The sequence below is a fragment of the Lepisosteus platostomus genome, chromosome 7 (assembly GCF_059453375.1).
Source record: "Lepisosteus platostomus isolate fLepPlt1 chromosome 7, fLepPlt1.hap1, whole genome shotgun sequence".
NCBI lineage: Eukaryota > Metazoa > Chordata > Actinopteri > Semionotiformes > Lepisosteidae > Lepisosteus > Lepisosteus platostomus.
In genome coordinates, this window is record NC_142617.1 from 2,414,186 (window position 1) to 2,441,977 (window position 27,792).

At 37.6% G+C, this 27,792-nt stretch overlaps 5 protein-coding genes across 5 annotated transcripts; all 5 read left to right on the forward strand.

The window, feature by feature from the left end:
* The first annotated feature begins 1,684 nt into the window (after nucleotides 1-1,684).
* Nucleotides 1,685-2,755, forward strand: LOC148657861 (olfactory receptor 52K1-like). The gene has a single exon (XM_088641891.1). It carries the CDS (start codon nucleotides 1,685-1,687, stop codon nucleotides 2,630-2,632), a length of 948 nt encoding a protein of 315 aa, XP_088498017.1. The 3' UTR covers nucleotides 2,633-2,755.
* Nucleotides 2,756-6,741: 3,986 nt separating this feature from the next.
* LOC148657862 (olfactory receptor 52K1-like) lies at nucleotides 6,742-8,704 on the forward strand. Its single transcript, XM_088641892.1, has 2 exons — nucleotides 6,742-6,818; nucleotides 7,235-8,704. Exon 2 carries the CDS (start codon nucleotides 7,298-7,300, stop codon nucleotides 8,279-8,281), a length of 984 nt encoding a protein of 327 aa, XP_088498018.1. The 5' UTR covers nucleotides 6,742-6,818; nucleotides 7,235-7,297; the 3' UTR covers nucleotides 8,282-8,704.
* A 5,396-nt stretch (nucleotides 8,705-14,100) lies between these two features.
* Nucleotides 14,101-15,108, forward strand: LOC148657863 (olfactory receptor 51E2-like). Its single transcript, XM_088638301.1, has one exon. It carries the CDS (start codon nucleotides 14,101-14,103, stop codon nucleotides 15,106-15,108), a length of 1,008 nt encoding a protein of 335 aa, XP_088494427.1.
* A 4,149-nt stretch (nucleotides 15,109-19,257) lies between these two features.
* On the forward strand, nucleotides 19,258-20,193 carry LOC148657864 (olfactory receptor 52L1-like). Its single transcript, XM_088641893.1, has one exon. The coding sequence runs from the start codon at nucleotides 19,258-19,260 to the stop codon at nucleotides 20,191-20,193; it is 936 nt and encodes a 311-aa protein (XP_088498019.1).
* A 5,725-nt stretch (nucleotides 20,194-25,918) lies between these two features.
* Nucleotides 25,919-27,117, forward strand: LOC148657865 (olfactory receptor 52K1-like). The gene has a single exon (XM_088641894.1). It carries the CDS (start codon nucleotides 25,948-25,950, stop codon nucleotides 26,917-26,919), a length of 972 nt encoding a protein of 323 aa, XP_088498020.1. The 5' UTR covers nucleotides 25,919-25,947; the 3' UTR covers nucleotides 26,920-27,117.
* Nucleotides 27,118-27,792: the final 675 nt, after the last annotated feature.

Here is a 27,792-nt window from a genome sequence, read left to right on the forward strand (position 1 = left end):
GGGTTCTGGTTGGTAACTCCACTTATAACTGTCACGGACGTCCAAAGGGACTAACCGTGGGGTGCAGGAGAGCGGAAAAAGACCCATATGCGTAGCGGCGAGACGGGAAAAAGGCCCGGGCTCATTAGTGCAAAGAGTTCAGGAATGCCGTATAGAAACCTATGCCCTCAGGGAGCGGACGTGGGGCGCCCTGGTGCTAGGCGGGTCTCAGGACATCCGAACGTCAATGCTGAGCCCTGACAGAGAGCAAGACCTGGAAATATATAGCCCAAGGGAAAGAGAGGGACCGGAAGGACAGCAGACCAGAAATTAGGGACAGGACAGAGAAGGAGCGCCCTCTGGCTACAGAGGGCGTGACAATAACTGCTCATCAGGCCAGAGGTTGTCCTTGTTTCTAAGTCTTATACTGTAACTTACCCTCTGGGCAGTAAACTACTTCAATGAAATGACAACAGCAGTATCTGGGAAAGGGACTTGAACCCTTATGAGTTATGAGTCTGTATACTTACCCATTATGTGACACAGTGCATGTGGCCCTTGTTAGTTGGCCCTCTTCGTATGTTAGCCCTATCATTGAAGACCTCATTGGTCTGTCCTTTACATTATGCCTGGTTTAAACCAGGTCACAACAATAAAGAGCTCTAGAGAACATTTGGGGGATTTAGGTCTACTGAACTACAGTCAGACAGATTAATTGTTTTCATGCACAGGCATTTGTACACAGGTTAGTGGGAAGTGAAGCAAATAAGCTGACATCTGTTGTTGGAATTGATTATTTCCTTCGCTTTGGACATTTCTGTTTTTTTTTTTTTTACCATTTTTAGCATTGCTAGCGATACACTGCTGTAAGTTACTGCAGCTTCTCCTGCCCTCATGAAGGAATAAGAAAATTAGAGTCCAGAAAGAATTCTTTTCAGGTCATGAAACATAAAAAAATATTTCCGGCAGTGCTACATAAGGTGATTCACTAGTATGCCTTGGATAGCTTCCACAGAGGATGCATTTAGTGTGGTTTAAGTGGGGAACAAAGGGGAAAGATCATAACTCATACCTGTCTTAATGAACACTCCACTAACAGCCCCAAAAACTAAGGCTGGGACTCATCCTTGAATAAAAAAAACGTTTATAATAAAAAACTGATTTGGTGTATTTCTCAATTAGCTTTCTCAATCTGTGGGCCTCTGCTTCTCTGTGATATTTGATACAGAGCCTTGCCTTGTTACTTTATGATACATTATGTCATTCTTTACTGTTATTTTTAGCATCGTACTACAAGTTCATCAAGGGAATCTGGAAAAGGGATAAGAGTACCTCTGGTAAGACATGTCTGGATTAAACTGTGATCAAAGGCAAAAGACAGAAGAGGGGTTTTCTTATGAAACAGTGAGTTTTATTGATTTACTGAACACTGCTTATTCATTTGTAGCATACAATAAGGAAATTAATTTATTGAATCTTTTGTCTCCTTATTGTATATTTCTTTCCTTATATTTTATTGACATTGATATCTAAAGAAGTACTCACGTTCACTGACTAATCATAATATTTGCCTTTTTTGCTATTTTAAATTTCATCATTAATATTATACTTTTGTATCACTGGTATGCACCATTATTGATTATAATGGAAATAATCTAATTCCCAGAAAATTCTTATATTTAAAATCTCCAGGTCTGAAATCAAGATGCAAGGACATCAAGATGGAAACTTTTCTTATAATGATTTTTTTTTAATTGGATTTTCTGGACTTAAAGAACACAGATGGCTGCTTTTCTTCCCTTTCTTTCTGTTGTTTCTGTTATCTCTTGTGGCCAACTCACTTCTAATATTTGTTATTAAGACACAAACGAGTTTACACTCTCCAATGTGTGTTTTAATTGGTGCCACATCAGTTGTAAATCTGTTTCTGATTATGTCTTTCATGCCTAGAATGTTGTTAAGCTTTTTATTGAACTGGAATGCCATTTCTCTGTTGGGGTGTCTGGTCCAAATGTTTTTTATTAATTTCATTGGCACATTTCAAACATCTATTATCCTCCTAATGGCTATAGATCGCTATGTTGCCATTTGCGTTCCACTGCGCTATAATGACTATTTGAATACTGCAAATTGTGTTAAATTTGTTTTTGTATCACTTATCAGAAATGGTTCATTTCTTGTGGTTATTGCCTTCCTTGATGGCAATCTCTCCTACTGTAAATCAAATATCATAGATCATTGTTTCTGTGAGCACATGGCCCTGGTGGGCCTGGCTTGTGGAAATACAGTAATAAACAGTATTGTAGGTTTGCTAATAATATCTTTTATAACAGTTGTTGATGGGTTGTGTGTTATTATTTCGTATGTCAAAATTTTCATTTCTGTTTTTTTGAGGGGCTCTGGAAAATCCTCCCGAAAAGCAATCCATACCTGTACTACTCACATCATAGTCTTAGTCTTGAATTACTTCTGTGCATTGCTCGCATTACTTTCATATAGGGTTGGGAACAATCTCTCTCCCAATATCCGTGTCCTGATTAGTATATTATATCTGCTTTTTCCCAGTTGTGTACACCCAATTATTTATGGCTTCAAAACTAAAGACATAAGAGAACATTTACTAAGACTTCTTCAAACTATAAAAATCTCTTAACTGTCTACAAGCGTACCAAGGGTAATGTACAGCAGGTTTTAGGAAGAATAGACAAAGAAAGGATTCCATCTGTGTACATCAACAGTGTGATTCAAAATGAAATCTCAAGAAAGACCTTCAAAATAACTATAGCTCCAGCATATAGTTATAAGTAAATGTAAACTTTTTTGACAGAAAAAAAACAGAAGTACAATTAAAATATTTGAAAAGGCAATACATTTTTATTTAGTACTTTTAAGAAATGTTTTTCATTGTATTCAGTTTTGATTATTGTAGCTGATCTGTCATATAAGCTCACTACAGTGTCTATTCAAGACATGAAGCTGAGTTTGCCTGCTCTTCTAAAACAATTTCTTGTAATATGTAAATTATGTTGATATTAAACTTTGTCATTTACATTCTGTCTTGTTTATCTTGGCTAAGGATTATATTTAACACCATGCTAGTACCTCATCAAGGGATTATGGAAAAGAGATTCAAGAGTAGATCTTGCAAGACTAGAATGGAATCAATTTCAATTTTTACCAATTTTGGTAAAAATACCAAAGTTGGTATTTTTAAAAATACCATAGTTGGTATTTTTACTAATAAGGTCAAGGTAAGGCTCTGTTGGTAAAGTCATGAAGAGGTTGCAGCTGAAATAGAATCATCTAGTTGAACTACACAACTCATCTCCAAGACAAGACAGAATCATTAAAACAGCATATTTATTTAAATAAGCCATGATTGTGTGAAACTTTAAAAGTATGACAATTGAATGCATCAGCCCGGAAATCAGAACTATATCTTGATTGATGAGGTCAGCAGTTCTATTTTTCTAGTTGAACCACATAATAATACTAACAATACAAACTTTGTTTGTGCACTTACTGTAGGAATATCTACAAATTATAAAAGAGTTTCCTTAAAAAAACAATCCCAACCAGCCAATAAACTCTTTGAGTACAATATAAACGTTTCTGTCATGCACAGTATCTATCGTGCTCTTTACCGACTCCCTGATCAGCACATACACTTGCTAACCATTAAATATCAGTAAACCCAGGTGAACCTACAGTTCTGCTCTCCTCTTCCTTCCCTCTCCAAAAAGCCTTAGCTGATGACCTGTCGCATAGTAATTTATGCTTTTCTACCACATTAGGGTTATCCCTTTCTGTGTGGCTATTTACTTGAGGGTGTAGAGGCAGATTATTTTAGAGACATCTTTTCTCGTCTGTTTCCCAGAAGGTGTGAGCAGATCTGATACTTAAAAGACCTGTTCAGTTAAAGATATTTAAATGCACCTCTGCTTCAAGAGTCACATCTTTGCCAGATCACAAAGTTTGCCAGTTCCCAGCCTTCACTTTTCTGCTGCCATAAAAGGACCTAGAGAATGTACTAGAGATGATAGGTACTGTACAAGTCAACTTTCATGTCCTGACAGAACATTATTCCAGGCAGTACATGTTCTGCCATTGAGGACTTTAATGACAAAACCCTACAAGAGTCGTGTTTGTTGAGAAAGCAGGTGTCAGAAATACTAAACAAGGCTCATGATAACCAAAGCTGTTCCACATTTCTCATGTACATATTGTACATACATTACTTACTGCAGAGATTTAACAGTGCAAGTGGTCTCAGGATCCCCGTTGTATAACATGATCTAACACGGGGTAGTGTGCCATGCTCCAGTAATATTCATATTCTACAGAAATACTAAATCCTTATGAAAAAATAAATTTCCCTTCTAGAATGACCATTACTGTCAAGTCACTGTTAAGACTAAGATGGCAGTGCACATGGACGCAGTGGCTGATCGGGGACTGGAAAAAACGGCGCAAAATGTTGTCCCAGTGTTAAATGTTGTCACTTGTCCAATTTTTTCAAACGTTTACGCTCGCCTGGCCCTGCTGGGAATTGAAATACACTGCCAGGACTACCCACTGAGTATTCTCACGGAGAGGCTGAAGGAGAAGCTGAATAGCCTTGGCTGACGGGACAGCAGTGCGACCTGGTGCAGGTGTCCGAATGAGGAGGCGCCGAAAGCGGGGTGAAAGAAATGAGGCAAGAGGGCTGGAATCTGTTGCAGGCTAAAAGCCAACCCTAACAGACCGGCTCTCCCGTCAATTTTTCTTTCCAATGTCCATTCTCTGGAGAACAAGCTGGACTACCTAAGATTGCAACGGGCTGCTCAGCGAGAGATGAAGGAATGCTGTGTCTTTATTTTAACTAAAACATGTCTAAAGAACAATATTTTGGACTGACTTTCTTCCGCGCGGACAGCAAAGTTTCAGAGAAAAGTTTCCCTACTATTTACCATTTACTATTTACTATTATACAAAAATCCGTGACGCATACAAGGCAGTTCCCTGTCCCCTCCAGGGTTACTCTGACCACATCTCTATTATGCTAATCCATGCATACAGACCGCTGCTCAAATGGGGCAAACCAGTTGTGAAACAGATCAGAATATGGTCAGATGGAGCCATCTCAACATTACAGGACTGATTTGAGCACACAGACTGGAATATGTTCAGGGAGGCTAATACCTATGAGCACTTGAGCATCTCATCAATTTAGAGGAGTATGCAGCATCTCTGACTGGCTACATCAGTAAGTGTATAGATGACGTCACTGTTTCCAAATCCACCATCACACGGGCCAACCAAAAGCCATGGCTGACTGCAATGGTCCACATACTGCTGAGAACCCGTGATGCTGCATTCAGATCAGGCGACAAGGCAGCCCTCAGGACTGCGGGGGCCAACCTGTCCCATGCCATCAGGGAGGCAAAGCGCACCTATGCACAAAAAATCCATGACCCCTTCCTGGACACCAGAGACAGGCGGCGCATGTGGCAGGGCATCCTGGCCATTACTGATTACAGGACTACCCCACGTATCAGTGACGGTGATGCCTCCCTCCCAGATGTGCTGAAAAACTACTATGTATGGTTTGAAGCAATTAACCTTGTGCCTGTGAGGAAAACCACACTTCCACCCAACAATGAGGTGCTTTGCCTGTCTGCAGCTGATGTAAGGAGGACACTAGCCAAAGTTAATCCACGTAAGGCTGCTAGACCCAATAATATACCTGGTCACGTGCTCAAGGAATGTGCAGTACAGCTTAGCCGACGTCTTCACAGATATTCTTAATATCTCCTTGTGCCAGGCGGTAAATCCACCACTATTCTACCACTGTTGAAGAAGTCAGCTGTGTCCTGCCTCAATGGCACTCACACCAATTAGCATGAACTGCTTTGAGAGGCTAGTCATGAGCCACATCAAGTCCAGACTCCCTACCCCCTCTGGACCCACTTCAGTTTGTACTGTATACCGCCACAACTGGTCTACTGATGATGCTATATCTCTTTCCCTTCATGTGGCCCTGTCCCACCTGGATAAGAAAGACTCTAATGTAAGAATACTGTTCATTGACTTCAGTTCAGCATTTAATACAATCATCCCCCAGAAGCAGTTTTATATGGTTTACTGTGCAAAGTCATGGATTTTAATCTCTGCGAAATACTGAACTGACACAAGAATGTCTTTTAATTTTAAAAAGTTTCAAAATTCAAATTGGTAACAAAGTTCGTATCCGAACATGGAGACACCCTAAGTGTGGCCCTGCTGGTGACATTATGGTAATCAACCAGTAGGGGTTTAGCTCAGTGGTAGAGCATTTAACTGCAGATCAAGAGGTCCCCAGTCCAAATCCGGGTGCCCCCTCTCCACTTCCCCAATGTAGCTTTTTTCTGCAATTTCCCTCATGAGATCAATAAAGTATCTATCTAGTTCTTATTGAATTCTGATCTTAGACGGAGGACATGCTTCTGCAAAGTGTCTGAGATCTTGAGCCATGCAGAATATTATGCAACACCATTAGCTCCGAATGCTAAACTGCCTTGTTTTTTTAATTTAAAACAATGGAATTCTCAATAGATTAATTATAGGTTATGGGCGTGTGTATCCATGCAGTTCTACACAGGTTTATCCTTTAATGCCTTAAGAATTGTTATCTTGTTTGTCTTGGCTAAGGATTATTTTTAACACCCTGCTAGTATCTCATCAAGGGATTATGGGAAAGGGATTTAAGAGAAGATCTAAGACTAGAATGGGATAAAGTATGATCCTGGACGAAAAAGTAAAGAATGCGTTCCTTATGAAACTGAGTTCTATTTTGTACTTTGCATTTTGCTGTTGATGAGGTAACATTTACAATGCCGAAATGAATATAATTTGAATTGGTCTTTGTCTTGCCTATTTACACCTTGCTTGAAAGCATTTTATTTGTAGTGTGATGTTATGAAGTTATACAAAAATGTATATTTACTTTAATGTTTTGTTAGAGATGTAATCGAATTCAGACTTTCGTAATGTAGTTTGTAATTGGGCAAGGACATGTAGTGGTGTCCTGCTATTCTTTTCTGTTCTTCTTGTAAGATCACTAAGAGGACCGTTGACTGTTGATTAGTAAATATGACAGATTAATGTTGGTTTTACAGTTTACATTTACCTATTGTTTGTCTGTGTATTGTGATTTTATGTCACTGTTATACTCTTCAAGATGTAAATTGGCCTTGGAATCTTACTCATGACTAAATATCTTTTTTACCTTTAACAGACTTATTTTCTCATTCTGACATACATAGCTGTGACGTTTAAAACCTCCAGATCTGGAATCAAGATGCAGGAACATCAAGGTGGAAATTTTTCTCACACTGAATTTTTGTTAGTTGGATTTTCTGGACTTAACGAACACAGATGGCTGCTTTTCTTCCCTTTTTGTCTCTTGTTTGTCTTATCTGTTGTGGCCAACTCACTTCTAATATACATTATTAAAACTCAAAGGAGTTTACACTCTCCAATGTATGTTTTAGTAGGTGCTGCGGCATTTGTGTACTTGTTTCTGACCATGTCTTTCATCCCTAGAATGTTGTTAAGCTTTTTATTTAACTGGAATGCTATTTCTCTGTTGGAGTGTCTGGTCCAAATGTTTTTTATTAATTTTATTGGCACATTCCAAACATCCATTCTCCTCCTGATGGCTGTAGATCGCTATGTTGCCATATGCATTCCATTGCGCTATAATGACTACTTGAACACTTCTAATTGTTTTAAATTTGTGATAGTATCTCTTGTCAGAAATGGCATTTTCTTTGTGGTTATTGCCTTTCTCGATGGCAATCTCTCCTTCTGTAACTCAAATGTCATAGATCATTGTTTCTGTGAGCACATGGGCCTGGTGGGGCTGGCCTGTGGAAGTACGGTGCTAAATAACATTGTAGGACTCCTAATAATTTTTTGTATAACAGTTCTTGATTGGATGTGTGTTCTTGTTTCTTATATCAAAATTTTCATTTCTGTTTTTCTGAGGGACTCAGGAAAATCATCCAGGAAAGCAGTCCACACCTGCACTACCCATATTATGTTCTTGTTCTTAATTTACATCTGTGCATTTGTAGCATTGCTTTCATATAGAACAGGGAATTCACTTTCTCCAAATATCCGTGTCTTAATCAGTATATTGTATCTACTTTTCCCCAGCTGTTTGCATCCAATCATTTATGGCTTTAGAACTAAAGATATAAGAGTCCACATAGTGAAATTTTTTCAAAGTCAAACACTAGCTCACATTGCTGTAAAGGTTTCAAGTGGAACATCACAGTAGCTTAGAATGTATGAGAAATTGTACATTTCTGTTTATATTGAAACAGCTACGAAAATATTCAATAAATTAAAGAAAATCGTGTATTCATCAGTTTTAGTAATATATGTTTGAATCTAGTTATTCACTGTCCCATTTTGTAAGAGGTGAAGATGCCTCTTTGCTTTCCTAATATATAGTACAAGGACATTTTGAGAATATATCTGTTTCCCACCTATTTTATCCGTCATCAGAAAGTCAAGTATCCTGGTAAGAATGGGAGCATATTGGAAACATACTGTAGTGTTAAATCCAGGCGGACTGGGAACACAGCACACTGTACACCCCACCCAGGACTCCAGCCTTTGCTGAATAAAATATATGTGTTTTCTTTGCAGTTTGTTGATTTAGAGCATTTTAAATTTTGGATTGGCTTTTAATTTCCATCATGTTCTTGTTGTTTCCCAAAAAATGTTTGTAAACCTCTTAAGCCTCAGGTGTTAGTAGTTTTATTTCTGGTTATTGGTTTGGCTGATTCATAAAGAGACTCCAGAGCTGTCAGCTGTCTGGATTTTGCCTTAGACATTTTACAAATTTAAATGGAAACAAAGGTGTTGAGCTAAACCTGCAATAAGTCTAGAGCATGTTATTCAGCCCTTGTTGAAAATAAGTCTAAATCGAATACCATGAACTTTAGTAAAGTCTTTTATTATGGCAGGCATTAAAGCAGGCTGAGAAATGAAGATTTTTTAATGCAGAATGTATTTGTCCCTGTACACAGATCATTTCGACTTAAGACATCAGTAATTATTGGCTGATTATTAATGACACAGTTTGGATTTTATTTTTAAATGTGAAGTTCATGTTAACAAATCATTATATTACAACAGCAAGCCCTTGTGTGCTAATTAACACAGTGTGTTGGTTAACCAACAAATTCTGTATCAACCAGGGAATAAAGAAGAACTTGTTGGTGTTACAATACTGTATGAGCTACTGAGAGGAAAAAAAAGTTTTACTGTGAATGCACAATAATACATCTGTCTACCTTTACCCCTATTTTACCCTTTTCATCTTTGTATCCCAGTATATGCCTTGTGCATTCCCTACAATGACTGATTTTTCTAATTACTTATTCCATCAGAATAAATAAAATGCTCAGGTTATTAAGAGATAAAATTATTTTATCTGTTGATTGTTTTGAATAGTGTAATCAGCTGTTTAATTGTGCTTATTACACAGACGTTATGAGCACTGGTCATTGATCATCTAGCTTAAAATACAGTACCATGTGGCAATATAAAATTAACCTTCATGCAAATTTGGTGTAATCTTGGATCCGGAGGCACTTAAGGATTCTATTTGTACATTTTGTTTATAATACATTTTTGCAACCCCTAGTCTGAGCCATGCACTGTATTTATTAAAAACATTATCTCAGAAATAAAATAAATATATAGGAAATGTGTTTCTGACCTTGATTATTGTAGGTTCTTGCTTTAATTATCCACAGACATGTCCTCAGAACAGCAGATCTTTGTCCATATATAGTAGTTACATGTGCTGAACATATTTAATATTACAAACAAGGCCATTTGTCTTAGATAGATGAGATAGATGAGGTACTTTTGGAATCTTATATTATAAAATCCTAAAGATCTATACAAAAAAGTGTGAGAATGTTTTAAGGTCAGACAATACGACAGCTTGCTGTCTCCCAGAAAGAGAATGAACTAGATTTTCTGGTTTCCTAACACCCTAGACTTTAAAATATGAAAATATTTTTACACTGGACAAAAATAAAACATCTCCACCCCCTACCTTGAGGTTAGCTTAGCAACATTTAATACAACATACACTTTTTCACTGTCACTAGATGGCACTAAATGCTTTTTAACTTAGAAAGCATGAATTCTAGGTGAATATTTTACAGAGATTAAAGCATTAGTTTTGAATTGTTCAGATTATAGGAAGTATTATATTTGCTACAAGACAATACAATTTTAATAGATGAAAAAAGTTTTTATAATTGGGTTCATTTATTATCAGATTAACTTTTGATTCAGCTGCTGTGTCTAAGAGGTATAACTTTATTCATTAGTATAACGGGTATTATAAAACGGATAGTTCCAGTCCTGAAATCTGATTGGCTGACACGCTTTCGAAGCCGTGCTATATTCTCTGATATACGCACCCCCCGGAAGGAATTTTGACTTTTTACTGTGTGATAAAGAAATATCAATGTGCTGACTGATAAATAACGGTTAAGCAAATCAGTCGCATAGGTTTTCAAAGACTACTTCTTAGCGTAGATAGGAAAGCTTGGATTCTCAGGTATTTGATGCATGTACTGTATATTCTGTAGCTCCCTCTGTTGCACTGTTGAGGATCCTTGTGAGTTTTTGTGCTCTCGATGAATGATAGTGTCGTTTAGTTTAAATCATTTTAATTCTTAGAAATAATCAAATGCACAGTTAAAAGCAAGGGAGATTATGTCTGTTATAGTTAAAGCGAGAGTTTGCTACGGCGTTACTGGAAACCCAATTTTAATGACAGAGCGCTGGAGTGATATCCTGGCAGGCACCGAGACCAGCACCAGTGGGAGCACTTCTGCAGTGAAAAAGAAAATGCCTGACAAACTAGGGACTGGACAGTTTTTCCAATGCTTGTATGATCAATGGAAATGTTCAAATAAATGTGCTAAAGAAATAAACAAAAAAGTAATTTATTCCTTTATCATATTGGTTAGCTAATATCCTCTCTTTGCTAGTTAATGTTACTAGGGGCGGAGAGGTGGCTCTGTGGCTCAGGATCCGTGGCTGGTACAGTAGGTTGCCGGTTCAAATCCCATGGCTGGCAATGGAATCCTACTCCATTGGGCCCCTGAGCCAAGCCCTTAACCCCACCTATTCCAGCTGTATAAATGGCTGACCCTGCACTCTGACCCCAAGCTTCTCTCCCTGTCTGTGTGTCTCATGGAGAGCAAGCTTTGGGTATGCAAAAAGACTAATTCCTAATGCAAGAAATTGTATATGGCTAATAAAGTGATCTTATCTTATGGCTGATGGACTATATTCTCAGGTGGAGGGATGTAAACAACTTAATTTTCATGTTAAATAATTTTTTAATTAAAGTTCATTCTGTACAGCAATTAGATATTTGGGGACTGTTTTATAAAAGCAACAAGGCACTCGAGGCCTGTGCTATATCATGAATATAGTCACAGTTAAAAGGGTTGCTGAGTGCAGTGCAACATTATCTAGCACAGAGGTGTGCAGCTCTTGTCCTTAAAACTATTAATCTAATAGTTGGAAGAGATCAGTGTTTCTAGTTTGGTGCTTCAGTAAGTGCAACAGTTTTTTGAAAATTAATATTGTAACGCAACGGGGGCTCAGGCGGGCGCCCTTGCCGCATCTGGTCGGCCCCATCCCGACTGGAGGCTCGAACCCGGGACTTCCGCGTCTCTCTGCAGCGACCTAGCCCCGTGAGCTAAAGAGAGATCTCTCCACAGCCCAGTAGCTGTAGTCCTGCTATCACAGGGAAGGGCGGTGACGTCACCCGCTCTGGTACGCCGGCTCTTACACAGTGCCTGTCGGCCGTAAGCGTTACACTCTCCCCCGCTTAAATCGCCGTCCCCGGCGAAGGGCTATCCCACCCCGCTTCTGACACCAATGTAACGCAACGGGGGCTCAGGCGGGCGCCTTTGCCGCATCTGGTCGGCCCCATCCCGACTGGAGGCTCGAACCCGGGACTTCCGCGTCTCTCTGCAGCGACCTAGCCCCGTGAGCTAAAGAGAGATCTCTCCACAGCCCAGTAGCTGTGGTCCTGCTATCACAGGGAAGGGCGGTGACGTCACCTGCTCTGGTACGCCGGCTCTTACACAGTGCCTGTCGGCCGTAAGCGTTACAATATTCATTATTATTCTACCTTATACCCTGGTGAAGCAGCAAGCTGTGGAGAACCTGAAGTAGAATCTTAATGCAGATTTAATAGCATTTTCAAATGACAGCATATCAATTTTCTTCTCTGAGTTTTTGCACGAGAACAGATTTATTTTCCATTTTCTTGAGCATACAGTAACCTATAGCTCAATACCTGTGCTGTTTATTTTAGAGGTGATTGTACAGTATATCAACAAACCAGTAGAGGTAGTGAGTAATCCTTAACATTTCCCTCCCAATACTTCCAACTCAAAACACTACTCATCGTTGCACTGTCTTCCCCTTATGGTATGCAATAAATAAATATTGCATCAAAAGCTGGACCCCTTCTGTGCCTCTTCCTTACATATGCTTTTCTCCGATACAGAAAAGCAGTGAAGAGCAAAACAAAAACAAAAACAAAAACTTGCTTTTACCCTTCCAAAGAGCTTCCCCTTCCCCTGCTCCAGTATTAATTAAGATCCGTATAATAACGCCTCCATGCCAGAGAGATGAAGTTGATTCACCAGCAGGGCTCGATGACCTCTGACCACTGACAGATTATGTATTTCAGTGTCAGACATTCAGAATTTAAAATCTAAAACCAGGCCTTAAATTTGAATGAACAAATTATGATCCAAAACATCCCGTTGCAAGCTAATGGATTGCACCTTGTGGCTATTGCAGATGGGCCGATTATTTGTTGTGTGAGATAATGTGCTTCTTAACAGACTGATTAACTGTGTTTGCTATGGGCCTGTGCTTAGATGGGAATTGTGCATGTAAGTTGATGCCTTGTGCAGGAATTCCTAGACCCACACCTGCTGCTTTAACCACCTAACTTGATATAAAAAGAGATTAATTTAATCTATTTAATTATTTTTCATGCCAAAACATGGTGTACTGTAAGTCGTCTTTTAACCATTGTATAAGTAACTTAAATATCTAAAACCATCAACTATTTCAGTAGAGAAAAAGAATAAAGGTTCCATTCAAACAACTTTTTTTTTTAGTTCGATGATGCAATTCTGTTAAGTAAAGAGCTGACCTGAAACAATAACCAGGAGGTTTGTGGATCCACTGCAACAGGGTTGGGAACCCCTGCCTTCGTGCTCTAAGAATTGTTGCCTCATCTGTTGCTGTTAAGGATTATTTTTAACACCATGCTAGTACCTCATCGAGGGAGTATGGGAAGGGGATTTAAGAGTTGCAAGAGCTGGATTAAAGCGCAGAGGAAAGAGACAAAAGAGGGTTTCCATACCAAGCTGTGAGCTGCCTTACCCTATATCTTTATTACGGTAAAATTGATTTTGAATAGAATAAGAATGGTCTTTTTAAACTTTCTTAGTATATTTTTGAATTGATCATCCTATCATTAATATTCTATTATTATTAGATTAATATTGAAAGATACAGTATTTTTTATTTTTCTGCCTGTGTTCCTCTACAGTATTTTATTGGATTATACTTTTATGCCATAGAAGTATTCATATCTTCCATAATAGCATAAAATTAAAACAATGATACAGTGTATGTTGTGCTTTCCTATTGAAAAAATAGTGATTTTGTGTTAGCTTTGTACCACTTCTATATATGGTTGATCTGTGTAACCATGACTTAATGATAAAGTCAGAAATGCTTATTTAGTCTGAAACAGGGGTCCCAAGTCCCCTTTTTGGTTCTAAAGAACAACAATCCAGCAGGTTGCAATTAAATCTCTAATTTCGAATGAAACTTGGAAATTTGGAATGGTTCTATTAATTGAACAGGTTAATTGACCTATAACTGGTGCAAATCTGTAGAAAAGATGACCTACTTTAGACTGAGAAGAGCTTTCTAGACCAGGGATCTAGCCCATGGCCTATGTATAATCTTACAGAAATTGGAATGATTAATTAATTTGTTCTGACCCCCAGGAAACTGATGTTTGAAAACTCCAGCACTGGGATCAACATGCAGGCATACCAAAGTGGAAACTTTTCTCACACTGAATTTGTTTTAAATGGATTTTCAGGTCTTAAAGAAAACAGATGGCTGCTTTTCTTCCCTTTCTTTATGTTGTTTGTTTTGTCTACATTTGCCAACTCAGCTCTTATATTTGTCATAAAAACACAGAGGAGTTTACACTCTCCGATGTGCGTTTTAATAGGAGCCATGGCATTTGTAGACCTGAGCCTGCCAGTATTTTTTGTCCCAAAAATGCTGTTAGGTTTTTTATTCAATTGGGATGGTATTTCATTTCTGGGGTGTCTGGTCCAAATGTTTTTTCTGCTTTTTGTTGGCACGTTCCAATCATCCATTCTCCTCTGGATGGCTCTGGATCGATATGCTGCCATATGCATTCCTCTGCGCTACAATGACTACCTGAACACTTCTACTTGCCTAAAATTGATCATTACAGCTGTTCTCAGAAATGGCATGTTTGTCGTGATTGTTGTTGTCCTTGCTGGTAATCTCTCCTACTGTACTTCCAATGTCATTGATCACTGTTTCTGTGAACACATGGCCCTGGTAGGGTTGGCCTGTGGAAGCACATTGATAAACAGTGTTTTTGGGTTGGTGGCAGTTTTTTGCATAACAACTGTTGACTGTATTTGTATTGTTATTTCATATGTAAAAATATTTTACTCTGTATTTAAATCAGGAAAGTCTTCCCGAAAGGCAATCCATACTTGTACTACCCATATAATCGTCATGTGTGTAACTTATACCTGTACCATGACAGCATTCCTGTCTTACAGGATCAGGAATTCGCTCTCTCCCAATATACGTGTCCTAACTAGTATAATGTATATACTTCTTCCCAGCTGTTTCAACCCAATCATTTATGGCATTAGAACAAAAGAAATAAGAGAACAGTTAACGAAACTAGTTTGGAGTTCCAAAATCACCAGAGCTTCTGTTAAAGTGTCAAGTGTAACATGCAAGTAACAAAAATAATATTATAATCAATAATGTAATCGAGAGTATGGATGTGAAACCTGGCTTATTCATTCTGGCCTCCCTAATTATCGCCCTTTTTCAACTGATCTACGGAGTGGTGAGGTTTCTGGAGCATATTGTCTTCTTGTTACACAGTATGTGTTACATTTCAGTATTGGAAGAATAGGTTCCTTACCCATGTGAACTTTGAGATCCTTTGGGGTGAAATAAGTTGTATGCTATTTATTATTATTAATAATAATATTTATTATTATTGAAAGAGTAGCAAATAAGATTTAGTAAGGCAAGCTTGTTTATACTTCTCAACTTGATTACCTTGCAATGATGGTTTGGAAGAATGGGAAGTAACCATGATGTCAAAAGAAGTCCTAGTAATTTAATAAATGCAGGACCATACCAGTAGACATGAGAGCAAGGAAGAACAGGCAGCATCAGAAGTGCTGCTCTTTTCAACCAGACCTGTAACTAACTTTGTCTAGATAATATGAATGTTGAAAGAATACCAGACTCTCAGCCTTATTATAGAAGTGATATTGCTGTATTGCTAATTTTTTTAATTTTTGGCTAATTATTTTTCTCCTATTTTGATGGTTTGTGTAGAATATAAGGAAAGGGGTTCCCGTTAATTTGTGAGCATCTGTTTAGTCCTGGTTAGAATCCATTCTGTTTATTAGGATGCGGGCTCTCTCCATATAAATCATTAGGGAACAAAGTTGTTTTGTTTCAGATTATAAGAATATAATTAATCTTTAAATGGCTGAAACTCAATGAATTGTACATTTTTTGTAACCTTTGTTTGCATTGTATCTGTTTTATGTTGAGCTGCCTTATGTGTAAATTATAGTTAATAAATTATGGGTAATAACACACATGCTCAGTAGTCATTATTTATTAGTAGTATACAAATGAATGTCATTTACAGAAAGGATGAAGGAATGGAATCTTTTTAGTCTTGAACACAGAAAACTATATTGGGGATTGAAATACTTAAATGCATTGATATTGTCAATGCAGTGAGCTTCTTCTGAACCAATTGTAAAACACAAACATGAGAAACAAGCATAAAAACGACTGTATGAGGAGGTGCTTAATAATGAGAACAGGGGGCACTTTTTACACAAAGGTTTTGGAAGTCTGGAACAAGCTAACCAGGAATGTTGTCAAGCTGAGCACTGGATCAATTATATTCTATTAACCAAATGATCTGTGGAAAAATGACTTTTTCCACCTTAGATCATCACTTTTCATAAGGCATGCTGAAAAGCTGCCCATTCTTGTCTTGACCTTACACATCACCTACTGGACTGTATGCTGTAGGTATCTGTAGAATTGTACAAATTGGGACCTTCAACTTTTTATTAAGAGTTTATGTACTGAAACAGACAGTTCTACTCTGCAGTGTTGTATTATGATAGGGAATATGCAATGGTTGTTATTAATCATAGGTCATTTTTTTGTACAATTTTATATCCTATCACAATGCTGCAAAGAACCATTTGAAGAGACAAGTTGTTACAATGGAACAAGTAATAGGTTTATTCCGTGCTGAAAAAAAGAAGAAAGAGAACACAACATTTTAGCCGAAACGTGTGTGTTCTCTTTCTTCTTTTTTTCAGCATGGAATAAACCTATTACTTGTTCCTTTGCAGCCAACGCATGCTGAAACAGCTACCCACCTAAGTTGTTACAATGCTACATTCTGTTTGGTCGGTCAGTGTTCCAACATATAGAAATGATTAGGAACTACGTAAGCAAAAATGCTGGAATACACATTATAGTGATGGACCAACAAGCATGCACTGACATACAAACTAAGAATGGATCGTGAAATATTCTACTACACTATTTATGCCCTATAAAAATACATTATCCATACTTATTGTAATGGCTGTCAGTCACTTTACTAATGATACAAAGCTAAAAATATAACCAAACAATGTTATATACAGTATATATATTGAAAGGTAAATTTTTAAAACATCTTTACATACAACTTTAAAAAGTACAAAGTTTTATGGTTTCTCTTTTTATTAAGGATCTATAAACAGAGTCATATCTAGCTGGTTATTATGTCAGTTAGCTGGTTATTGTGGATAAAAGCCTTGATGCTAACCCATGTTATGGGGCAGCTGAGCGGTGGATCTGCGCCTGTGGCTGGAAGATTGCTGGTTCGTATCCTGCGGGCAGCAGAGGAATCCTACTCTGTTGGGCCCCTGAGCGAGGCCCTTAAACCCCAGCTGCTCCAGGAGCTGACCCTGCACTCTGACCCCAAGCTTCTCTGTATGTCTCATGGAGAGCAAGCTGCAGTATGCGAAAAGACAAATTCCTAATGCAGGAAATTGTATATGGCTAATAAAGTGATCTTATGTCCTCAGGTGCTTTATTGCTTTGGTTAGTGGGTCTTACGAAACTGTCAATTCTATATGAGGATATACTGAACCTTTAACAGAGCAGGGAGCTGGAGGGATCTATTGCTAGAGCGTGAAGGAAGGGATTTCAGAGGAGGGAAGATCTTAATGTGGACGCCATGCTATACGAGGCATTACACTGAGGTACTACTAGGCCATTAAAGATTGCTTTTTGAAAAGCAATTTTCAAAAGAGTGAAAGATTCCACCATGGTTTACAGTATATAATCAAGACTTCCTAAAAGTCTCCTTCAGTTAAACTGATGGAGCTATTTCTAACTTACCAACTGATGTGTTATACGGTGAGGTTGCATATACTGCCTGTGTTTGTATGAGACTGTATATATACTGTATAAAGACCCTTAGGATTATTCTGAATAAAAAGCACTAACTGTAATGTTATAACTATTTTTACTAGTTGATGTGTTGTAGTGTGATTTAGTGCAATTGGTATACAAATTTTGTGGCTGTCGAAGGGCATATTTTTATTCTTTGCAGGTCCCTTACAGTATGTATCAATATGCATGTACTGTACACATACAACATATCTAAGTCTATTGCTATAATGAGTTACTGTGCAACGTGTGACCCTGTTCTCCTGTGGCTGAGCACCAATGATGGAGTTAAAGAGAGAGACTCATCAAGGGGAAAGGAAGATGGATTTAAAAGTAGCACTAGAAAAGTTGAGATTCCTGTCTTATTTAAAGCAAGACAAGGACAAATGGATTCCTGTTGAAACAGTGAGGTAATATTGTTTAATATCTTATATGCACATTGATACAATTGATACAAGCAGGACTACTTGTTGCATGTTTGTATATTTTAAGTATTTAACTAATCAATAGGACAACTGTCAGTGTTGCATTTCTTTTTGAATAATCATTTGTATTTGTTTAAAACAAAATTAATTACAAAATAAGTTTCTCCTTCAGTAATTAATTCAAACATGAGGGTGCCCATATAATAATTTAACAACATATTAAATATTTAATGCTTGCCTTGGGTCTCTATTTTTTATATTTTCCAAGGGGATTTTTTAAGGTTCCTCTATGTTTAAAAATATTACACTGTATGTTACCCACTAATAGTTTCACATCTGTGAAGATTTCCCTCACGTTCTTTTTGCTCTTTTATTTTAGAGCAAAATAAAACCAATATCCATCTTAACATGTTAAAGATTTGCTTATTGAGTATCGTTGAGAGTTAATTCTCTTGTACCGAACACCACTTTATCCATTCTGCTTTATTCCTGTCGAAACCTTAACACTATTTTAACACATCTACTAAGGCTTAATAAACTTGTTGCTGATGCACTGTCTATTACTGCCTGATTAATTCCTGAGGACATTTGTATAAAGCTAATATTCATCAAATAAATTACTATCTTTGGCTGGTTGTTGCTTAAATACCAAAACAACCAAATATTTTAAGTGCACCTCACCAGATATAAACAGGATGTAAAAGACTTGTAAGGAAAGAGTGTGTACATCAGATTTATGGGTATAAGACGTCCTGTGGAAGGGTTTAATTGAGAGCTGCATCATTACTGTATGTGAGTATTAGGCAAAAATTATTTCTGTGCTCCACTGTTCTGTTTTTTCTTTCTTTTTACTTTTCACTGCAGAACTAACCTTTACATTGACTTCCTTTAAAGTCAACTGTTAAAAGAATATTTTATTTTGATTTTCCAGGTAATTGCCGTGTTTTCATCTATAACACTGGAGTAAAAAATGCAGGAATATCGACCTGGAAATGTTTCTCACACGAACTTTGTATTTGTCGGATTTTCTGCACTTAAAGAAAACAGACGATTCCTCTTTATTCCTTTTTTCCTGATGTTTCTGTTGTCTCTTGTTGCCAACTCAGTTCTGATTTTTGTCATTATAACTCACAGGACACTACACACCCCCATGCATGTTTTGATCAGTTGTATTGCATGTGTAGATCTCATCTGGCCAATTGTAATTACCCCCAAAATGTTGCTGAGCTTTTTACTTGATTGGAATGAGATTTCTCTCTTGGGTTGCCTGTCTCAAATGTTTTTTGTAAATTTTATCGGAGGATTGCAATCATCTATCCTGATGGGGATGGCTTTAGATCGCTATGTTGCTATTTGTAATCCACTACGGTACAATGACTATGTGAATAGATCTTCTTTCTTCAAGCTATTCACTGTAGTTATTTTGAGAAATCTCATTTTCAATGTGATTGTTGTAATCTTAGCTGGTTCCCATTTCTTTTGCTTGTCTAATGTCATTGATCACTGTTTCTGTGAACACATGGCTCTGGTAAACTTGGCCTGTGGAAGCACCACTAAGAACAGTGTTGCTGGACTGGTAGCAAGTTTCTGCATAACAAGTGTTGACTGTTTGTGCATCATTGTGTCTTATGTGAGAATTTTCTGGGCTGTTTTCAAAACTGCATCAGTAAAATCATGCCAAAAAGCCATCCACACCTGTGGCACTCATCTTATTGTCATCAGTGTGTCTTACATCTGTGCCATGACAGCATTTCTTACATACAGGATTGAAAACTCCATGACATCCAATATTCGTGTTTTCATTAGTATAATGTATATACTTTTCCCTGGTTGTTTCAATCCAATTATTTATGGGATCAGGACAAAGGAAATAAGAGAGCAGATACTGAAAATGTATAAATGGTGAAGAACGGTCTTGCTGCAATGAACTCTCATATCAAAATGTATATACAAATGTGATGATGGTGGTTATTATTATTATTATTATTATTATTATTATTATTAGTTTTATTATTATTATTATTATTATTATTATTATTATTATTATTATTTATTGACCATAGATTATTCAGAGTTCTGTACAGTAGCTTCAATCATAACCTTTTCCTTACTTTAGTATAACTGCAAATCCATCAGCTTGGACTAAATATAGTTTATACTGTATATAATTTGCATTCTTTACATATTTTTGAGAGAGTTGTCTTGAAGACAAGATGAAGAAAATTATCTGTTTGTTGTTTTACTTGAAAATTGATAGTTTGTGCAGAAAATTTAAACAAGAGGAACTGGTATACTCTGTATATAGTAGATATCAAAAATTATATACATTGTATCAAAGGAAACTTGTCATTTGTCCCATCATCTCAATTTCCTTTAGTATTTTCATATCAACCAATGTCAAGAATAATTCAGTGCACAGACTAAACCTGAAATAAAATTAATTTCTCTTGCTGCATAAATTTATACAGTGTTATCATTTTCAGTACTGAGAACTCTAGATATAGTACATCATTGATTACTTTTACATTGATTGCTTTTACAATTTTACACGGTAGCTTTATGGAAATCTGAGTTGGTCAATAATAAATCACACGTCTTATGACGCAATTTATTATTGTCACCCTGTAAATGTGTATGATACCACTAGAATCAACCTGATAACAACTTTGCACAGAATTTCATAAGAATTTCATTAGATGATAATTTTGCACTTCAACAGTGTGATGAAATGAGGGTTGTGGTCATCTGTTCAGGTTGATGAGTAGGCAGGACTTGAAAGAAGAAATCTCTCTGGGCAAATTACAGTTAAAAACAATGAATCTTTATTTTACAGATAAAAATGAAACATCATTCACGTCAGTCTTGTGGGTATATTCTTCAAGCATTACCTCTGTGTCGTGGGAGTTTGTGCGTCTCAATAAAATAATAAAAAGAAGCCACAAAACAAAAAAAGTTGCTGCTGTGACTGTTGCGGTCCCGCGCGGGCTCGTGCCCTCCGCCACCCGTTCTGTCCCGTCCCGTCCCGCAGCACCTGGGGCGCAAACCCGGGTCTCCAGCGCAACGCAACAGGGAACCAGCTGCATGAACTAAAGGAGACCTCCCCCAGCTCAGGCGGCTGAGGTCCCTGCGACGTGCAGTGGGGGCGCTGATGTCACCGTATCAGAACGAGCTCCGCTGCATTGCCAACACAGAAAAATATTTACACTCAAATTTAGAAAAATAAGTTTTTCTCCCTTAAAAATATAGATCCAATCTTGCCTTCTTAGCAGTAAAAAAATAAAGTGCCTCAGACATGGGTCTTCATTTGTTCCTTTTAGCCTGTTTTGTCTTACTCCTTTTCACATTCTCTTTCAGCCTCTTCTAAAGAGTGGCTTTTTTTCTTCACCGTTTTCTTTTTAGTACTTCTCTGTTCTTACCTTGTGCTTCCCTTTTTTTTTGCAGTGGTTTAATTTAATACCAAAACTTTATTTTTTCCTTTTTCCCTCCAACAAGTTCTCTTTGTCCTTTACCAAAATTGAAAACCTCTGTTACCTTCCCTGATCTCCAGACAGTTGAGCTTCTGTTGAATCTGTGTCAGCTCAAGGGCCAGAGTGAGCTATGCCACTTTGAGGAAATACTTCAGTAAGCAGGGTACCTTCTACTCTGTCATCTGTGGGTTCAATTTACTATACAATATAGAGACAGAGATAAGAGCATTTTATTGGCCATATACAATTTTTTGCATTAGGAATTTGTCTTTTCACATACCACAGCTTGCTCTCCATGAGAGGCATAGACAGGGAGAAAGATGTATACAGCACCCCTGGAGCAGTTGGGGTTATGGGCCTTGCTTAGAGGCCCAACAGAGTAGGATTCCTCTGCCGGCTGCAAGATTTGAACTGGCAACCATCCAGCCACAGGTGCAGATCCTTAGCCACAGAGCCACTGCTCTGCCTCGTATATATGTCAGGTACAGTAGGTTGGACCTCACCTATGTCTTGTTCATAGTCTGACGTCACAGCAATATTCTACCATCCATTCTGCCATCTTAATGCAATCAAAAGTCTCAGTGAAAACTGACACTCTTCTTAAAGAACCTGCCATTCAGTACAGCGCCCCCTAGTGACATCAAAATAGATTTTAAAAAATGATGTGCAGTGAGTAAACTGGCCTTTTATTAAATTGGTAGCTGTTGCCTGCCCTGGCCAGACCAGGACCTGTGAGACACTGAGACTGTGGATCAGGTAGTGTTGTGTGGCTTGTGGTGTGTGAATGACAGCGTTAAGTGGGGTTTCTTTACAGAAATAAAGACACGTTCTCTCATGGCTGGAGAGACCCCATTTTGTCATCTTTCACTTTAATACCCAAGAGCTTGTATGGAAGGGGGGGGGGTGTTCTGCTCTGGCTCTGAGCTGCAGTAGAAGTAAACAAGGGTGACCTTAGTAAGTGATCTGTTTACTATCTGAGTTCATTATTTTCCCTTTCACACTGTGCCTGGGGCCCAGGGAAGGACTGCTAGCCTTGGTAACCTGTTTCCACTGAAATCACTACTTTCATCACCATATATAGAACCTCTAATTAAGAAACAAACAAATGTAACATCACTCTGGGAATTTAAAAGTGATTTAAGAGGAGTTTAATGAAGAGAGAGCACAGCTTGAATTTGGAATTGTGTTATCTCCTAACTTTAAGTAGCCTTAACATTTATTATTAATACTGTAAGTTTTTTCAGCTACCCTTGTTCGAATTATGGTTTTCACATGCCTAAAAACTATTGTTTTGTATTTAACTGTTTTTCTGTTTGTCATCCACTTACAGAGCCTATTTAAAATGTACATCTGTAGAATGTCAGAAAAAAACGTATCTGTAAACACAAAGCAGTGTTCTGTACGTACTCATTGCATTCACCAAAATAAAATTTGTTACACTGCTTACCACTGCTTACAAATGGTAACAAATGAATAGAAAATACTTAAAGAGCATTACAGATGTATTTTAAAAAGACAAAATGTTTATATTGTGACAAAACAAATGAAAATGTAATAGCTATTTGCACTCATGAAACAGCACAACTTGTTTTATTTGTGAATCACTTATGCACTGTACAGATTAGCAAGCAGTTTTTGCAAAGATCTTGTTAGGAAATGTGTAAGATATAATTAATGAGAAAGGAATATTATTAACTATCTATACATGTCAATTGCAACCTATTCAAAGACGGTCTGGACCAGGATACAAGTATGTGAACAGCTGAAGAATGGAGAATCATTTATTTAAAGGTAAAACTAGATCAACAACAAAATGCATGTGTGCAATGTTCTACTGTTTGATCATGTCTTTATTATAAAACTTATAACTTTATAACCAGTTATAAAAAAAAGAAAAAAAGGGGGCAGTGTGGTGGCTCTGGATCTGCACCTGTGGCTGGAAGGTTGCTGGTTCAAATCCCACACCTGCCAGAGAAATCCTACTCCACTGGGCCCCTGAGCAAGGCCCTTAACCCCAACTGCTCCAGGGGTGCTGTACAATGGCTGACCCTGTGCTCTGACACCCAGCTTCTCTCCCTGTCTGTGTGTCTCATGGAGAGCAAGCTGAAGTATGCAAAAAGACAAATTCCTAATGCAAGAAATTGTATAGGGCTAATAAAGTAATGTTCATGTTTTTTTATAGTTTTACACTGAGAAACTCCAAAGAAAGTTGTTACATGGCTGAATACCAAGTGCATGCTTATGGCCCACAAACCTGTGCAGTGAGAAGTAGTGGTTAGGGCTCTAGACTCCTGACCTGGAGGGCCATCGACTAAAACACCAGTTCTTGGCACTACTGCTATAACCTTAAGTAAGGTTTCCTTTGCTGTAGAAATGGGAACTCATTCCTGTAGAAATGGGCGCAAATGTTTGTATGTGAAAAATAGATCATTTTGAGCTCTGTAAGTGATACCGGATAGAAGTGTCAGCAAAGTCAGTAATAATTACTGTATTCTTTGTAGCTTTACTATGTACAGTAGTCTTAGAAGATGGTAACTGGCTGGTAGAACACTTCCCATGTACTTCTCATATGGCCAGGGGTTGCCTGTGTGTCATCTCTTTGTATTCATTGTTACACTAAACAGCGACACTGTAGAAAAACATAAATCTCTTGTATCAAAGCAAGAACTATACTTTTCTTCTGAAATAAACATGTGCAGCTTAGCTTCATTTAAGCACTGTAATGTACTTTCTATTTTCTGTCATCCCTGGGTTAGATTTACTGTAAGTAGGAGCACACCTGTGTCTTGTTCAGATTCTAATGCCACCTCATCATCCTGTATTGTGGTATCTCCATTCTGCCATTTCAATGCAATCAAAAGTTTCAGTGAAATCTATAACACTCTTACTAAAGCACCTCACATTGAGTACGGCGCTCCTAGTGGAATCACAATAGATTTGAAAAACATTACCTGCATTAGTCCCATTGATCTGCAGTGAATACACTGGCCTTTAATTAAATTTCTAACTGCTGCCTGCTCAGGTCAGGACCTGTGAGACATTGAGACTCAGGTAGTGACACAAGTAGGGTAAGAAATAAAGGCACATTCTGTCATGGCCAGAGAGAACCCAGCGTGTCATCTTTTGCTTTAATACCATAGAGGGTGCATGGAAAGAGGGGGGTCTGCTCGGGCTCTGAGCTGGAGTAAGAGTATACAAGGGTGACCTTCGTTGTGTCTCTGTCCGCTCCAGCGCTCTGTTTAGTAGCTGAGTTCATTGCTTTCCTTTCACACTGTGCCTGGAGCCCAGAGAAGGACTGCTAGCCTTGGTAACCTGTTTCATCCTCAGAGCCCACTGAAATGATTACTTTCTTTACCATATACTGCAAAACTAAACAGCCCAGCCTCTAATTAAAAGGCAAACATAACCGCCTCTCTAATATAATATCACTCTGGGAATTAAAAAGTGATTTAAGAGGAGCTTTATGAAGAGATGAAGAGAGGAGCACGGCTTGCATTTGGAATTGTGAGTTATCTTCTAACTTTAAATAGCCTTGACATTTATCATTCATTAGTTATTTCAGCTATCTTTGTAAGTATGTTTTCAGATGCACAAAAACTATTATGTCTTCTTTTTAACTTTGTTTTTTGTCTTTCACTTACAAAGCCTATTTAAGATGTACACTACATCGGCAGAACAAATTTTTTTTATCTGTAAACCTAAAGCAGTGCATTGTACATATTCATTGCAATATCAACAAAATAAATGTTATTACACTGCTTATCGCACAAATAATAATAAAATGAATAAAACATTTATAGATGCATTTGTTTAAAAATAATAAATGTGTGTATTTTTACAAAATTGATGTAAAATTAATCTCTCTTTGTACTCATGGAACAGCACAAATACTTTTATTTGTGAATCAGTTATGTGCTGAGCAGATTAGCAAGTATTTTTGCAAATTGTTAGGAATATAACCAATGAGAAGCATATTATCAACTATTTGTACTGTACTGTACATGTCAATTGCAACTGTCCACGGCAGTCTGGATCAGGAAACAGTTATACAAACATCTGAAGACTGGAGAGTCATAATTAAAGGCAATCAAGACTAACAATAAGATGCAATTGTGCAATGTTCAATATTAAAATCATATCTTTTTTTTATTCTTACAGGATACTTACAGTACAAATTCCAAAGAAAGTTCCACATGGCGGAATATCAGAACCAAAATAATTCTCACACCGAATTTGTATTTCTTGCATTTACTGGCCTTAAAGAACACAGGCGATTACTGTTTATCCCTTTCTTCCTGACACTGGTGTCTTCTCTTGTGGGCAACACCCTGCTGATTTTCATTATCAAAACACAGAGAAGTTTACACTCTCCTATGTATGTTTTGATAGCTGCCATTGCGTGTGTAGATCTTAGTGTGCCGATAGTGTTTGTTCCTAAAATGTTACTTGGCTTTTTATTTGACTGGAATGAAATTTCTCTGTCTGGATGTTTGGTTCAAATGTTTTTTATATATTTCATAAGCTCTTTCCAGTCCACTATTCTGCTCTGGATGTCCTTGGACCGTTATGTTGCCATATGTATTCCTCTGCGCTACAATGATTACATGAATAACTCCACCATATTTAAACTATTCATGGCAGGTCTTTTGAGAAATGGTTTGCTAATTTTGCTTATTGTTGTTCTAGCTAGTCCACTGAATTTTTGCTCATCCAATGTTATCAATCACTGTTTTTGTGAGCACATGGCTCTGGTGAACTTGGCTTGTGGCGATACGACCAGAAACAGCCTTGTGGGATTGATTGCAATCTTGTGCATGCCAAGCATTGACTTTGTGTTCATTGTTCTCTCCTACATCAAAATATTCTGTGTGGTTTTGAAAACAGCTTCAGGAACATCCCACCAAAAAGCCATCCACACATGTGGCACACATCTTATAGTCATAGGCACATGTTATGTCTTTACTATGATGCCATTATTGGCTTATAGAATTAAGAATTCAATTCCCACTGATGTCCGTGTCCTGTTAAGTATAATGTATCTGCTTTTTCCCAGTTTTTTTAACCCTATCGTGTATGGTGTCAGGACAAAAGAAATAAAAGTACAGATTCTGAAAATATTTCAACGTGGAAGACTTGCTCCAGTAACTTTTGAACTGTCAAAGTAATAGGTTAATGAATGTGATAGCTGTAGGTCTATAATGGTTTTAGTTATTTTTGCGTAATGAAATAATTTGCATTTAAACATCAAGCACATTGCAATATAGAACAAGACATTTATAGGTTAGTATGGTATTGAAGTCATCAATGAAATAAGATAAATACTGTACTGCATGCTTGTACAATAAATCCTTTATATTTTTCAACGTGGAATTGTTCTTTACTTGTTCCTTTGTAGCCAATGTACTGTATGCACAGTGTGTAGTATAAAAAAGTCTTAATATTAAAAATCAAGATACAAATACAAAAAAAGAACTAATACAGTACAAGAAGCAAGAACATCATGATTCGTCTGGCAAAACTCAGAATTACATGTTTAAACATTTAAACAGTGTTATTGCTATGAACTAAAGATAAACCAATTTGTAGCAGTTGTGACAGCACTTGAGGAAAGGAACAGGCATGCTCATGACCCACAAACCTGTGCAGAGAGGAGTAGTGGGTAGAGCACTAGACTCCTGAGGGTCATTGACTGACACACCAGTTTTGGGCACTACTGATATAACATTGAGTACAGTTCTTCATCCATATTGCTGTAGAAATGGGAACTGATTATTGTAGAAATGGGTCCAAATGTTTGTATGTAAAAAATAAATAACTGTAAGCTCTGTAAGTGACCCCTGATAGAAGTGCCAGCAAAGTTAATAATAATTGCTATATTCTTTGCAGCTTTATTGTTTAGTCTTGGTAGGTTCTACAGTTTCTGGCAGAACACTTCTCATAAGGCCATCAGTTGTCTGTGTACACTATGAGTTTGCCTCAAAGTGAGAAGGTGTGACACTCAAACAAGAAGTCTTTGTATTCTTGGGAGAGCAGGTCTG